Below are 14,782 nucleotides of genomic sequence, written 5' to 3'. Positions count from 1 at the left end.
CAAAAAGGACATTTAACAGTTTCTCTAAGACTTTTCCACTAGAAAACTATTTTCAACATGGCTCAAAGAAAAACAGTGTGAATAACCTACCTCCCAAAGCACTCTAATTCTTTATAAATAAAGCTAGTTGTAAAGAAACTTCATCCCCGAGTACGTGGACTACTATTTTCCTTGCCGTTTCCATGCATTAAAGCACTTCTTGAGGCATTATCTTGGCTGCTGCTCTATCTTTTAATTGTCAAAGTGCATCTTGAGTAATTATCTACCACGTAATGTAGTTATCTATCCAACACATTAATTATTTGAAGTCTGTCTTTTGAGCTCTTCTAGGTTCTAACAGAGTCTTACAAAGTCAAATCATGCTGGACCCTGCACCTGAGAAAACATTAACACTGTTTTACACATTTTTGGGAGGAGATGGGAACAGAGGGGAGAACACAGACTAAGGAGTAGCAAGCACCACAATACTCTGATTTGCAAGTGCCAAGTCACACAAGGACTCCCTCTGATCTCATTGATAACTACCAGATTATGAATACAGAAGTAAATCTGCTATCTGCACAAAGGACATCTGAAGAATTCTGTGATGCTTTTCATGTTGTCTCCTCCTCTGAGGGCTCTTAATTTTGGGGAAAGTTTATACAGCCTGCAGCCCGTTCTATCTCAACTATAGGCAGCCCACTTTTTACCGATGTCCCTTACTGTTGCTTTTAAAATATTTTATACATTATCATATGAAACAAACAAAAATGCCTTACCAGATTATCAAGCATTCGCATAAGAGCTTCGAACTCCTGTTCGCCAATCTGCCATTTTGGATGGGATACAGTACCCTCACCTGCTGGAGACTCAGGGGAACGAGACTTGGCTTTATATTTTCCAGGATCTAGAAGCACTAAATTGTCAGGTCCACCTGCACTAGCCAGGGTACGTACCTTAGAAACAATAAAGTCAGATTTAGGTTTCTTGACGGGAGAAAAGAACCAAAATCCCTCCCAAACTGACATCAGAAAAGCCGGAATAAATATATTTCTTTTTTAAGCTAAATAAATTAACATACTTGTATAAAAGTTGTCTTAAGGCTTTGAAAATGTCTTAAGGCAAAAACATTTTAACAGGCAGTATATACCAAATCAGTGGTTCCAATACAGCATTTGAAAGTTACTGGTTTAATCAGTATTTTGGATGTCCTTGAATAATAAAATGATTTTACAAATCACCATGTTAGTTTAGATCAAGAATTTAACCAGGTAAAGAGTGCAAAATCTATCTGAAGGTGAATACAGAAGACTGTATTATTATAAAAACATACTAAAATTCTTACTTGAATCTCACAGGCAAGCACTAGATTATGAATATAGTAGAAAGCCTCCTCAACAGTCTCTCCAACTGATACTAAGCCATGGTTTCTGAGAATAAGGACCTAGAGAGACATTACAAAGAAAGTTAAGAGCAGTAAGGCAAGTACTCCCTTGCTCTTGATTAAAGAACAATCCCCCCTCCCAACATACTTCTCTTTAATTCCAGATGTAAATACTGACCTTGCTTTTAGGCCCCAAATTTTTCTGAATCACCACCTTTTCTTCATCATCCACTAAAATACCATGGTAGTCATGGTAAGCTACTTCCCCTAGAGAAAGTGCTTCAGGTGAAATTGGCAAGAGACCACACTTCATTGCAGATACCTGAGAAATATGAAAACAACTAACTTAATTTCTTGCAAAAGAAAAAAAATTATGATAAGAATTCTATTAAAAATATGTTTTTATGTATTATATATAGGTGTCTGTACAGCCACATACATAGTGGTCTTATACTCCACCCCTACAGGCTCTAGTTTTCACAACTTTTGGATTGGATAGGGAAGTCACATTGATCCTGGGTCAGACTCAGTATGGCTGCTTTTACATGACGACACCAAGATGGAAAGACTCAGGGAAAAAACCCAAATCAACCCGCAGCAAAACCTCAACCAAAATCAAATTCATCCTCCATTCCTTTCACTCCACTTGGCAACTTCCCCTCCCAAAAGAAGAAATTCAGTTAAGAACTTTGACACAGCACTGAGGGTAAAGTTAAGGAGCATTTTAAGACTGTAATTCACAATTTTAACAATCTGATCATTTATCCTTAAAATGGTTGCCCCAGAATGTGACCTTTGAAACAGTGTCATCAGATGACTCTCAAAAAATTCCGAAGAGGTAAAACTGACTTGTAGCTATTTGCTCTACTGAGAGGTATTTTAAAAGCTTCAAATATTTAAGAAAACCTTGATAAATTGTGCTTTACAAAACATGCTAAAGATCTTATGACTCACTGTCAAAGGATATGGTCTTTTGTAGTAAAGGACACATAAATATGAAATACGTATTTTCCGAACACAGTACTTCGCTGTCTGACCACTCATTTAACAACCAAATAAGGAGGATCTCATTGATTCAAACAGAACCACATACCTGAAGGCAGACTTAAAGGCTTTGTGCCCTTCAAAAAGGAAGCAAATCTATGATTAAGGGGGACCAACTTATTTTCCAGCTGGGAGGGGTGGGGGGTAAACAGGACAGATGACAAACTCAAGAGTGTGCTTACCGCTGCCCCTGCTGGAGTATGAATGTGAACGATGCATTTAACGTCTGGTCGAGCTGCGTAAATTGCAGAGTGCAAAGTAAAACCGGCTTGGTTTACTCCCAAGTTAGTGCTTCCACGATCAACTACATCACCCTGAATGTTGATTTTAACCTGCGAATGAAAAGAGTTAGTTTCATCAATGATTCATGACTGTCAAAGTGATTTAATTCAGTATCTACCACTGAAGCTCTAACCCTTTATTTCTTTTAGCATTTTATTTTAGCAAGTGTCAAAATGTGCACGATAATGCTGTAGGCAGGTGACCAGGGCCCCAGCTTGAGATCAAGCTGCCTGAAGAGGACATGAGAAATTACTGCATATGACACAAGGAATCACTGCCTGTAGCAGTTAATGGTGCAAGAAACAGACAGTTACAGACAGCACTGTGACAAATGGCTGCATTTCAGAGTTAAGGTGAAGTTTCATAAGAAACTTGCAAATTTTGCAGACACCTGAAGGGGAATAACAGGACTTTGAACACGATCAGAGAAAATGGAGTTTCAGAGTGGAGAAGGGAAGAACAAGCATATGAGAAATTAAGAGAAAGAGGTGATAAAGGGATAGCCATGTAAGCAGGCTGCTGGTCAGCATGCTCAACTGGCTAAGCCGGTGCCTTATCACTCTTATTAAATCCTGCTGCTGTTTTCTGTGTTGAACATGCTCTCTTCTGTGTAAGTAGTGCATGTGTGTGTGCATTTCACTATCTTCACACAAACTTAATTCTCAAGGTACTTACATATCATGATAGAGAGATACAAGCAAAACACCTTTAAAAACCCCCCACCAAAACAAAACACAGACCCCCAAGCAAAACACACAGAACACTAGTACAGCATGACCCTCTTCCAGAAATCTTGTAGTAGGGCAGGTCTCAGTTTTCTCCATTCCTTTGCTTACAGATTTTTCAATTAAGATCTTACAGATGTTTAAGGTGGAGTTATGTAAGAAAGAGCCAACTTTACAGATAGCTGAGGGGGAGTATTGGAACCTTAAGGTGTCAAGTCTGAAATGTTACTACTCCGCACACACATACCTGACCTCTCTGCTAGACGTTACTTTCCTGAAAGTAGCCAGGTAGAAAGAATAGTGTAAAAGTTCCTGTTTCATTTCAGTGCAAGAGAGAGTCAACCACATTAACTCAAGTTGCCTTTAGCGCAGTGGAGACTACACTGAAGATAAACACTCACAAAATGCCTCCCACTAGCTAACAGTTAAGGGAGTTATGTCTTCAACTGCCATCATTAGACTTCAAAAATATAATTTATCTACACACTCAGCTACATCATTAAATGATGGTAACTAAATCAGGCATCTGACACAGTATCTTGAAATTGTAACTGATTTGCATCATTTATGTCTGAAACACACACTGCTTCCCTTGACAAGCCTGACTTTAACAGCCGGCAGCTTTCAAGGGCATGATGTGATTGATTAGCAGTCCAAATGACCTGGCTCCTCTTTACAGCTACGTCAACTGGAGAACACCTGGTGGTGAACATGTGCAAGGAGAGACCTCAGCTGTACCAGAATGAGTCACGTTCAACAAAACTATTCTAAACATGTAACACAGAGTAAAACATTCTCTAGGATAACAGTGACAGATACACAGAGCAGATTCAGTCATTCATATTTCAAAGCTATGAAAAATAGTAATTGCTTACCAGACTGGATGCAGTAACTTCACTGTAAAGGAGTCCAAAAGGTACAATGAGGAAGTGCTCCTGCTCAGAATTTACTCTGGCCTAAGGATAAAACAAGAGTAAAAGTTGCTAGAAGTACCTTATTAAAGCATACAAGAAGGCCCAAACCCATGCAAGTTACCATCACTTCCTGAGCATGGAATGGGCAAGTACACCTGTAACATATGCAATGTGACTTTCATGTATGCTATAACTGATAATACTGTGAGCAGTACAGCACATTTGTAGGTTCTCTACCACATATCCTGACCTTCAGTTATGTTTTTGCTCTTTTAATTCACACAATCAGGAATTCTGACTTCACACCATCCACATCTTAGGACGCATCTGCGTACAATCTGGACAATGAAAAGTACAGGCCAGCTAGACAGTTTAGGTGCCTCTCAGTGGAGAATTAAAAGGCTTCAAATGTTTTACTGGACAGGTGAGAGAGCTCCCTATTTTGCTATGAGTCTACCCAGGGTTTGTGTTTGGGGTATTTCTGTTTGTTTTGGGTTTTTTGAGTATTTTTATAATTATATTTGAGTTTTCATTTCCCCACGATGCAGCTACTTTATGCTCCTTTATGTCTTCTACTATTTGCAACATTAAATACATACACACTTTGATATACTTCTACTGCAGGGAAGAAAATTTCTAAAGAAGTTGATCAAAAGAAGTCATCCAAAAGCTTCTAGTACAAATGTAGCTTTCTTTACAACCAGCTGGTAACATGGTATAGCATAAGAGCCTTAAACTGAACCAGTTAGTTGAAGTTAACCTGTATTTTTATGGATCACCAAAATAGTTCTCCACTGCACAAGTGTAAATTATCCAGAAAATATTTTACTTACTTAGGCAAGACAAAGCATGAGTATTACTCAAAATACCCCAAATATTAACAGGAAAGCTCAAATGCAAGATAAACAAGCAGCAAGACTCACAAACCACCTTGCTTTAGGATTCAATCCAATAAACAGCTCATGCCCTCAAGCAAACCACAACTTGGTGAGTGATGTGTGCCTTATGTAATCTCAAATTCTGCCTAACCCTGGAGGCACCCAAGTTTACTCTGCACATTATTGTGCTTGACATGAAAGCTCTTGATGCTCTGTAATTCTGCTTCTGCATCAGGACTGCACCAGTTTGAACAATTCCACACACAGCAGCTGCCTATGATTGACAGAGATCCAGAAAAGAAGCTACTCTATCCAACTCCTCGATATGTCCAGATTGGCATAGCTCTCATATACTCACAATTCCTTCCTCCTCTAACACAGAGACTTATGACCCTTACAGAAAGCTGTTGTAATTTTTCTCTAACATAAAGAGTGCACTGGCAGCTTTTAACTTGAATGTAACCACCTAGCAATTAAGAGCACCCACTCACAAAAAACTGAAAGCCTTGCGTCAGACTCCTCCTCTGCATGAAGTGGTAGGCATTCACCACATTCCAAAGGAGTGCCTTACTACCACATTACTAATTAATGTATGGGTATAAGGAAGAAAGACCAAAAGAAAGCAAACTTGAGGCATTCCATCCCAATCACACGCCCCTTTTGTAACCACTTCCTCAGGCATGCTGCTTTTCATTAGTTACCTTTTTATCTAAAGGCATAAACATCCCCAAGGCTGAACTTTATACTGAGAGCCATCTTCACACCTGCTTGCTCAATAATCTTTACACTGCATTAATATTCCTTTTACAAAATCAATTCTCCTGTCACATACGTAAAATCAGGGGGGCACAGAGTTGCTCACAAGAACCGTTATACTGGATACGTTCCCTTACTGAAAGAATCTAACAATGTGCTTTGATCCTAAGCCTACCCATACCATTTATCAGCTTCACCACTTCACAAATAATATACCTTGAAATCTCAAAAAGCAGTAATAACAAAATTACCATATTTCAGTCACACTGCAACTAGAACTGAAAATACATAAAGAACAATCTCTACTATGTAGAAAAATACAATTCAGCTCTGTTAGGAAAACAATTGACTGGTTTGCACACCACAGCTGGGACTTTACTCATGGGACTCTACTCATGGGACTCATGTTGATCATTCTTCTGGCATATAAAACCTCCCTGATTTGACCTCCCTGTCATTATTTTTATGGATGCCAGCGATTACTCAGTCACAAGGAAAATTGTTGGCACACTGCATTAAGCTAAGTAGCTCACTCATGTTCAGAAACACTATGGCTTCTTTTTCAAAAAGGTTGGTACCTTGAATTATAAAATTCAACTGAATGACTAAGAAGGTATTTTAGTACTTAGCAAGAAAACTAAGACATGACCTTGAAGAATAATACATAAAATTATTCAAAGCATTTAAGATACTAAAAGACTGAGTCTTTCAGGACTTTCATCATAAGAACTTTCATGTACACTCTCTTAAGACTCTATTCAGGCTATGGTTACTGACATCCAAGCTGTTCCAGTTCTTATTCCTAAGATGCAATGACAAATCTCTACATTATTATACTGCTTTCAATACCACTTTGCTTCTCTTCCACACAAAGACAGAATGACAGCTGGGGGAGGGAAGTAATTCTCTTGTAGGTTAAAACAATTGGTTCAGTTATTTGTCGATTCAATACTCACTGTTATATGATTGTAAATAAGCTGAGACCAGCCAAAGAGATCTGCTAATCTGTAGAAAGCTGCCAATTTACATCGTAACAGCTTCTCCCCTTTTTCATAGGCAATGGAATCTGATCCTCTCAAATCATTCACTGGTGTCACCATGCCAAGACCTGAAAAGGAGAAGGGGTAAAGAAGAAGCACAAGGAGAGGTTGCGGTCAACATCATTAAAACCTAAAACCACGCACCACTATTACAGTGGTTGTTCTTACTAGATTATATCAACATATTAACCTGAGAAATGGATAGAAAACTTTAACTACTATAATGTCAATTTCTATTACATAAATATGATGGCAGTCTCAGACAAGGTCATTTATCTTTGGTAGATTTGGCATTTGTTTCTTTCCTTAGTATTAATTAGTGCTAAGGTAATAGTACATTCCTTAGCAAAGTATTTATTTTCTCTTTAAAGCTAACTATTGTCTGCTAAATCCAACTTATTGTTAGCAGAAAAATGTAACCCCAGATATTTCACTTTGAGATACATGATTTAGTATTCCTGAGCAGGAGAATTATACATCTAAAAAGATACACAGAGATTCATTTAATTAGGCACAATTAAGTACAAGCTAGAGAGAGGAGGATTATGGTAAATAATTAAAAATACTATAGTTCTAGTTACAGTGCAATCAGAAATGTGCCATGATAAAGCAGAACCAGGCCATGTTACAGTCTGAACAGATTTATTTTGGAGGATGGCAAGGATTTATATTATCTTAACACAAAACCTGCGTGTACATGCATTCACACATTCTGGGTTTTGTTTTCTTTCTTTGTTTTGCTTGCTGATGTTCTTGCCTACAGCCTCACTTCACAGGGGAAAGCTGCAAACAGCACTTCAGTGGCAAAAACAATTAGTTTCTAAAGACTTTCACTGTTACTAGACTACTAAAGAGCGTTTTATTTTCCTGCAGACAATCTATGTGGTAAATATTAGCAATATATTTAAATCTTGAGTTTTTTTTACTAGCGCTGACTTATCAGGCTTACTTTTCAATTAAGATAACATACTTGAAATAGCTTTTGATATAAATTATACACATGAATCACACTACACTACACAACACTGTGGCATTTAGAAACTAATCAATTCATTTCATGTTTGCAATGTTCCTGCAAGCAGAACAGGATGGTGTTTTAACTTCACATCACTTTTCATTCACACTGAATTAAACCTTTCAAATAAAAAAGAATTCAACTATTCCAAATTAAGGTGCACTCACTCATGTTTAAGGCAGCCATTCCGCCTTGTGGTGCTGCAGGGTAGACATTTGGTACATGTGTTGTCATGAAATCTGCAATCTGCTGTAAAGCCAGTAAACCTGTTGGATTCTTCCCCTTCTTAAACTGCTCCTGGATCATAGATTCCAGTTCTTCACAAAAAGCCTAGCAAGAGTACATTGCATGTTATAAAGCAATTCAAATGAACTTCAACCTTTCATACACAGCTTCTCTTTAGCACTCAGAAACATCCTACATCTCTTCTGAAAAACAGCTCAGGGCAGAAGTACTGGGCACACACTGTTACTTGGAAATGTTGCTTTCTGGAGCTCCAGTGACACCAGTCACTTATTTTGTTTGTGAAAGGAAATTCCAGCATTCTCTCTTCAAGTAACACCAATAATACAGATTTCTGGAAGAAGGAGCAGGATGTATGACTGACTTGAACATAAAACACGAAAGGAAAAGTAGAAGAAATAGAAAAGAGAATAAAAATTCAACCAGATAATGTGACGAAAAATTAGCCTACAATTAGGATACTCTAGAAGAAAGGCCAACCAGAAAAAAGATTGAATGGATCTAAGATACCACAAAATTCTCCAATTCCATGAGGATATTACAAATACAGATAATAAATGTATAACTTTGAAGATGGAGCATTCTTTTCTTACTGGGCTTTGAAGAATCATGGAGACTCTCTTCTTCTGTTCCATCATGTTAAAATCCTGGCGAAGGTCAGGTGCCATATTCCTCTCTCTCAAATACTCTGGATTATTTTCATCAACTCGATCAAAATACCTCTCCTTATGAGGAGCTGTTGTTGGGGGTGGTGAAGTCACCACCCCCACTCCAGAATCACCATTCATAGCACAGTTTCAAGGAACCTAAGAAGAGGGGGCAGAGAGGAGAAATAAATAAATCAAGCAAGGAAATCATTAAGAACTCGTGTTTCTTGTTTCAGAATAACAGTTCACAGAATAGTTACGGCTGGAAAGGACCTTAAGATTATCCAGTTCCAATTCCCCTGCCATGGTCAGGGACATCTCACACCAGACCATGTTGCCCAAGGCTCTGTCCAACTTGGCCTTGAACACTGCCAGGGATGGAGCATTTACCCCTTCTTTGGACAACCTGTTCCAGTGTCTCACCACCCTCACAGTAAAGAACTTCTTCCTTCTATCTAACCTAAACCTTCCCTGTTTAAGTTTAAATTGACTGCCCTTTGTCCTACTGCTACAATCCCTGATGAAGAGCCCTTTTCCAGCATGCTTGTAGGCCCCCTTCCATCTAAAATTAGTGTGGGTTCCCAAACACAGAAACTGCGTTTGTGCAAAGGGATAGCAATATTTCAGAAGAGAAAAAAAAAAGAAAAACATAACAAAAATATAAGATTAGAAAACTAGGCTAACATACAGGACAAGTCAATGCGTACATGCTACGTAAACCAACACGAGTTCTCATTTAAACTACCTCCAATTCCTGAAGCTATCTACACAGCTTGATGTTTCAGAAGCATGGAACCCCTTCAAACCTTCTTACAGGCAATGACAGAGATGTTCAAGACATAAGGCTTAAACTCACTGGGTTTGGTTTGGGGTTTTGGTGGTGATTGTTTTGTTTGCTTGTGTTTTTCTTTTTTTCCTTAAAAAGTTAAATGAGACATAATTAAAAGAATATTGTATACATCAGAATTTAAATCATTACAGAAAATAGGATATTGCATATGTTTATTAATAAGAAGAATCAGCCCCACCAAAACATGCTCAGATTGCAAATATTTCTGGAGACAAACTCGGAAATACTGACTGGAACCTAAGGCAGAGTTCTCACAAAGATACTTATTTTAGGTTCATTCAACAACATGCACATCACTACACTAGCATGTGGGGTTTGGAATCTGGAAAGCACACACACAAACGCAACCCACTGGTCAGGGTTCATTTCAGTTTGTTGTAATCAGCAACTGCACATATCTACTAGAAAGGCTGAAAATTCGGCTGGTATTGCTTTTATACACATCATTCTTTCACTCACAAGAACCTTTTATGTAACATTATCCCAGTTTTCCAGGCACAGTATTATAACTTTCACTCCAAAATCCTTTTTTAGAAGATTTTTTGAAGCCTTCCACTGGCAAACAACCAGTACAATGAAGCCACCCTTGCAACACCTCGAGACTCAAACCTCTGATTCCTGATCATCTGACGTACCAAAGTAAAGCTTCTTCAGAAAAGTTATTTTTTTACATGTTGTACATGACTAAACAAAATGGCACTAACACAAACTATACTTCGGTGAACTGTACTAAGAATATTTAGCTCCGAATGGCGTGCTAGTTCAACAAACTGCAATTATTGACATTACACATGAAACATGCATTGTTGAAACCCCTTGCTTCACAGCATTTAGCAACTTTACTAAGAAAACGAATCGAGGAAATCTAGTGGGTCTTTTTCTGGAGGTGGAAGAATAGACAGAATCAAGTGGGAGAACACAGCTCCTTGTCTCAGTAAGATGAAAGACTAATTTCAATACTACTCATTTAGATTTGGGGTGCACAATGTAAGGAGAGCCCCGATTTAAACAGCTGATTTTATTACCCATCTTCAGTTTTGCACAGGTAAACACCATTAAAGTCTGCTGATACTATCAAGTCATTACAACTCTTTGCTATGCAGTAGGAAAGACTGTATACATGTTCATTTAAGATCAGTCTTCTACATGCTATAACTAGTAAATACCAGTATTTGTTTCAACTCTTACAATTTTAGATTTTTCTTTGCAACTCATCTTAAACTGTACTTGCTTGTTCCTTTTAATTTAATTGGGAGTTTACTCACTTATTTATTAGCTAAAACCACCTCAGATGTAGATGCACACAGAAAAGGCAAGTTTACATGAGGGATTTTGAAATGCAGATTATGTTAAACAAAATTATCGCAGTGAAGAAAAATACCTACTTCAAGACTGCAGAAACAGCAAATCTCATCCTCTTTAATCTTGCATTAGAAAACAAGTTTCAAACTCAACTGGTTTCTTATTTCAGAATGAACAAATTACTGAACTGAGACAGTTCAACACAATCAGCAGAAGAGAATACTACTATCAAAACCTATGTAAGCACTTGAGACACTCAAGTTCTAGATGCTCAGTGATTTCCACCCACTGAGTTGCTAAATAAACACACAGAGACACCTCTGCACTGTTTAAAGGATTTCATTTTAAACCGATCAGTTTAGGCTTTAAAAGACATGGTTGGATTTTTTTTTACCCTCTTTTTTTCTTTTAAAGTAAGCACATACACACATCTTTATTACTATAACTTATTTTAATTACCAGCTCTCTGCACCCCAGGAATAAATATAGGGTATAGTGAGAAGAAATAATGCTTTTATCCACATGGAAAACCTTTTAAGGTATTAGACCTATATAATTTTAAGCAAGTGAATTTATAGGAAAGGAGCCGCCACTCCTCCTTTGGCAGCTTCAGATCCCTAACACCCCCTCTATGCTCTCCTCCTTCTCACATTCTCCAGCCTGCACCATCTGCCAATCCATCATCTCAAAAATGCCTTTGAGAGCCCACTACCACTTTCCACAACCCCTCTCCTGAACTCCATTAAGCTACATTAAGCTTAATATTATATTATTATTATATGAAGCTCTACATCCCGGTTTTTGTTGAAAGATGACAGTTCGCAGATCCAAACGTACAGCTTACCCTCTTACAATAATAGCACACTCGGACAAATCTAAGTCTGAACTTCATCATTCTCTGCTTATCACAAGGAATCAGGGAGTTTAGAAACAGTACAAAGGCAAGTCCTCAAGCAAAGACAAACAGAACCACAAACCAAACAGCTCAAGCAGCTCAAAATGTACACTGCATTCTGTTGAGCATAGCCTTACATGTGTATTTACTTAAAAGTAAAGCATGGGAAAACTATCAAGTTGGAGCTCAGCACCCCCAGCAGAGAACAATGGCCTGCTCCTGCCTGCCGAAGCATTCCACTTCTAGAATATATTTAAGTGTAATGTTGCATCTCGAGCACATGTATGTGCAGTCTCATTTAAATAAGAATGTATGCACATCTGCAATCATCATTTTGCATTTAAATATTTGCACTAATTCCATCTTACTTTCAGAGTACCAAAAGCTATTTCAGAATAAATCACATACATAATTACTTCACTGTTTCTTACTCACACTAGAAAGAAGCTGGTCCCTAACAGCCTGCACAGGCAACATTAAAATGGGATCACAGTGTCTTGCCAAAGTTGTATTACTCCTTTACCCACGTGTAAGATGGCATTCAAGCAGCTGCTGGGAAGCTATTACTGATTCACTGCTATGTAGTGGCAATGATTTAAGAGAAAATTCAATGTTTAACATCAAGTGATCATTTTATATCTAAGGCTGAATATCAGTTTCATAGCTCAGTTTCACAGATACACAAGTTAATGGCATCCCTTCCCAAGGTCCAGTAATTAACTGCTGTAACATAACTGTAATTGTTTATTTTTATGGCTGCCAGCTACTGATGATAAAAGTATCGATTTTTGAATTAGAAACTTGTATGTTTGACAACATTTTGCACAAGCCATTGAAATTTATTTCTGAGTTTCCTCAGACAACCCTTTGGCAGTAAGGCATGAGGAACTCTCAAAGAACTTCAGTAATATGGATACCAATAAATAAAAAAGGAATCTGAACGCTTAAGCTGAAGGCACACAGTGGCCAAGGGTTCTATAAACTGGAAAGTCACGCTGAAAATCACAACAGGCTGCCCAGGCAATAAAAAAGGGAAAAATAAAGACTGTCTTCACACCCGCAACTCTTCAGCAAAGACAGTTCCTTTCCGATGTAGTGTACTGCAGCCCCTAAGTGAGATAAGCTGCGGTGTCAAACGACTTTTTGCCATGATAAGCAGTTTTACATGAGAGCCTGTTCTAACACAACAGTGTCAGGAAAAGCCACACCCTTAACTGAAAAAGCTGTGGCGGGAAAATATAACAGCATAAGAAGCCCTTCTCTGAGAATCTGCTGGTTTCAAAGACGGAGACAGTCAGAGGGAACAGCATCTGCTACTGGGGGGAGAGGGGCAAGGGTGGGGAGGGCAGAAACCAAGTAAATCTTACATAAAACCTAAATCACACCTTACAGTAGCTGCAGATCCATCCTTTCAATATGTACGGATATAAAAACACTTGAAATTTAAACTGAATTTTAAATCGAGAGCCACCAAGCCAACTCACAGCACATCGTGTTTATCACGGCGCAGGCATACGTGTATTCAAGTACTATAAACAGGTTGATTCATGAGAGATATTTTGTGTCAGGAAATTAGCTTTATAGAATTTATAATGTATTTACAGATATTGTGCATTGATTACAAAAACATTCTAAAATTAGTATTGCTATTTCAGGTTACTTTAACCTTTCAAAATCCCCTTCCTCCCCATCCTCTTCTAACACAAGTTTCATCACAGGATTCACCTCAGAGGAAGTAGTGCTACAGAGTTAGTTTAAACAAAAGAAGAAAGTTCTAGAATATGAATACCACAAAACTTCACATTGGCATCCAGAAAGTAGAAAAATCTCAATTTTTAAACAGCTTAGCATTCCTCAGTACACAATCTGGAGAGTTAGTAGACACACAGTTAAATTTAAACAGGTAAGACAGTGAATAACTAGGTTTCTTGGAAAAAATTAATTTCTGCAATCATTTAAAGGTTGGTTTTGTTTTGTAATAACTTGCAGGGAGGAAAAGGGAAGGAAAAGGCTGAGCAGCACTGGGGTGGTGCAGCAAGAAACCCAAAAGGTAACTGAGCCACTGTGAAAAGACAGAGCTCACGTGGAAATTGAGGTGGTAAGGAAGGAGAACATCTGTCTATAGAAAATAAGGTTTCATTATCACTTGGTATCTGGAAAACAAGCCTGTCTATAAATGTGCACTGTTACCACTTCACTCAATATTCTGGTACTTTCTGTATTTCTTCTCATTTTCCTTTACTTTACAGTAAGATCAACAAACTTGCCCCATGAAAAATAATAATATAACTCTAATAGAGGAATCATTTATAAATTGCACTGCAATTTCCATCATTTCCAGTGAGGACATTTTGGCACCACTGACACTGGATTTGTTCCTGCCATTTCAAATGTTTCCTACTGAACTTTTAAAAGGAAAAGCTGGCACTATCTTAGGAAGCCTAGGAACAAAGAAACTAAATCATGACTGTACTACTTACTAGACAACGCACTTGACATCACGAACAATTACATTCTTTTTTAGCAAATGTTCCTAGCTCACTCATCTTCAGAATTTCCTCTGCTCTTTGTTTTTGAGCAGGAAGAGACTATTTCATGAACAAGAACAGTTATTTATCTTGTACTGACTGCAGGCACCATCATTTTTATTCACAGAGATGCTGTAAGCTAAATACTCTTAAAGATGTAGAGAAATCCAACAGTAAGTTTATTTGTGCAATATCATGCATTAGGATCCAGGAGAGTACTTCAAGAAACAAACTTGTGTTGGAGAACAAGAAAAAGGAGGGTGAGAGAGGAAAACAGACCAAGTCCCCAAACCTTACTTG

At 38.0% G+C, this 14,782-nt stretch overlaps 1 protein-coding gene across 18 annotated transcripts in view; it reads right to left on the bottom strand.

The window, feature by feature from the left end:
- ADD1 (adducin 1) overlaps window positions 1-14,782 on the bottom strand; it is a 59,236-nt gene that overhangs the window by 21,683 nt on the left and 22,771 nt on the right. For all 18 annotated transcript variants that reach the window (XM_061467552.1, XM_061467607.1, XM_061467578.1 and 15 more), the window contains exons 2-9: window positions 8,854-9,066; window positions 8,185-8,347; window positions 6,919-7,070; window positions 4,290-4,370; window positions 2,590-2,739; window positions 1,542-1,685; window positions 1,325-1,423; window positions 759-935 (exon numbers count right to left, since the gene is read on the bottom strand). In XM_061467552.1, the coding sequence (XP_061323536.1) occupies window positions 759-935; window positions 1,325-1,423; window positions 1,542-1,685; window positions 2,590-2,739; window positions 4,290-4,370; window positions 6,919-7,070; window positions 8,185-8,347; window positions 8,854-9,048 (1,161 nt within the window). In that variant the 5' untranslated portion in view covers window positions 9,049-9,066. The remainder of the gene's footprint in view (window positions 1-758; window positions 936-1,324; window positions 1,424-1,541; window positions 1,686-2,589; window positions 2,740-4,289; window positions 4,371-6,918; window positions 7,071-8,184; window positions 8,348-8,853; window positions 9,067-14,782) is intronic.

The sequence above is a fragment of the Pezoporus flaviventris genome, unplaced genomic scaffold (genome assembly GCF_033815535.1).
Source record: "Pezoporus flaviventris isolate CSIRO_AGI_PZ_B2104156 unplaced genomic scaffold, CSIRO_AGI_Pfla_v1 ptg000002l, whole genome shotgun sequence".
Lineage (NCBI taxonomy): Eukaryota > Metazoa > Chordata > Aves > Psittaciformes > Psittacidae > Pezoporus > Pezoporus flaviventris.
This window is presented reverse-complemented; position numbering and strand designations above follow the sequence as displayed.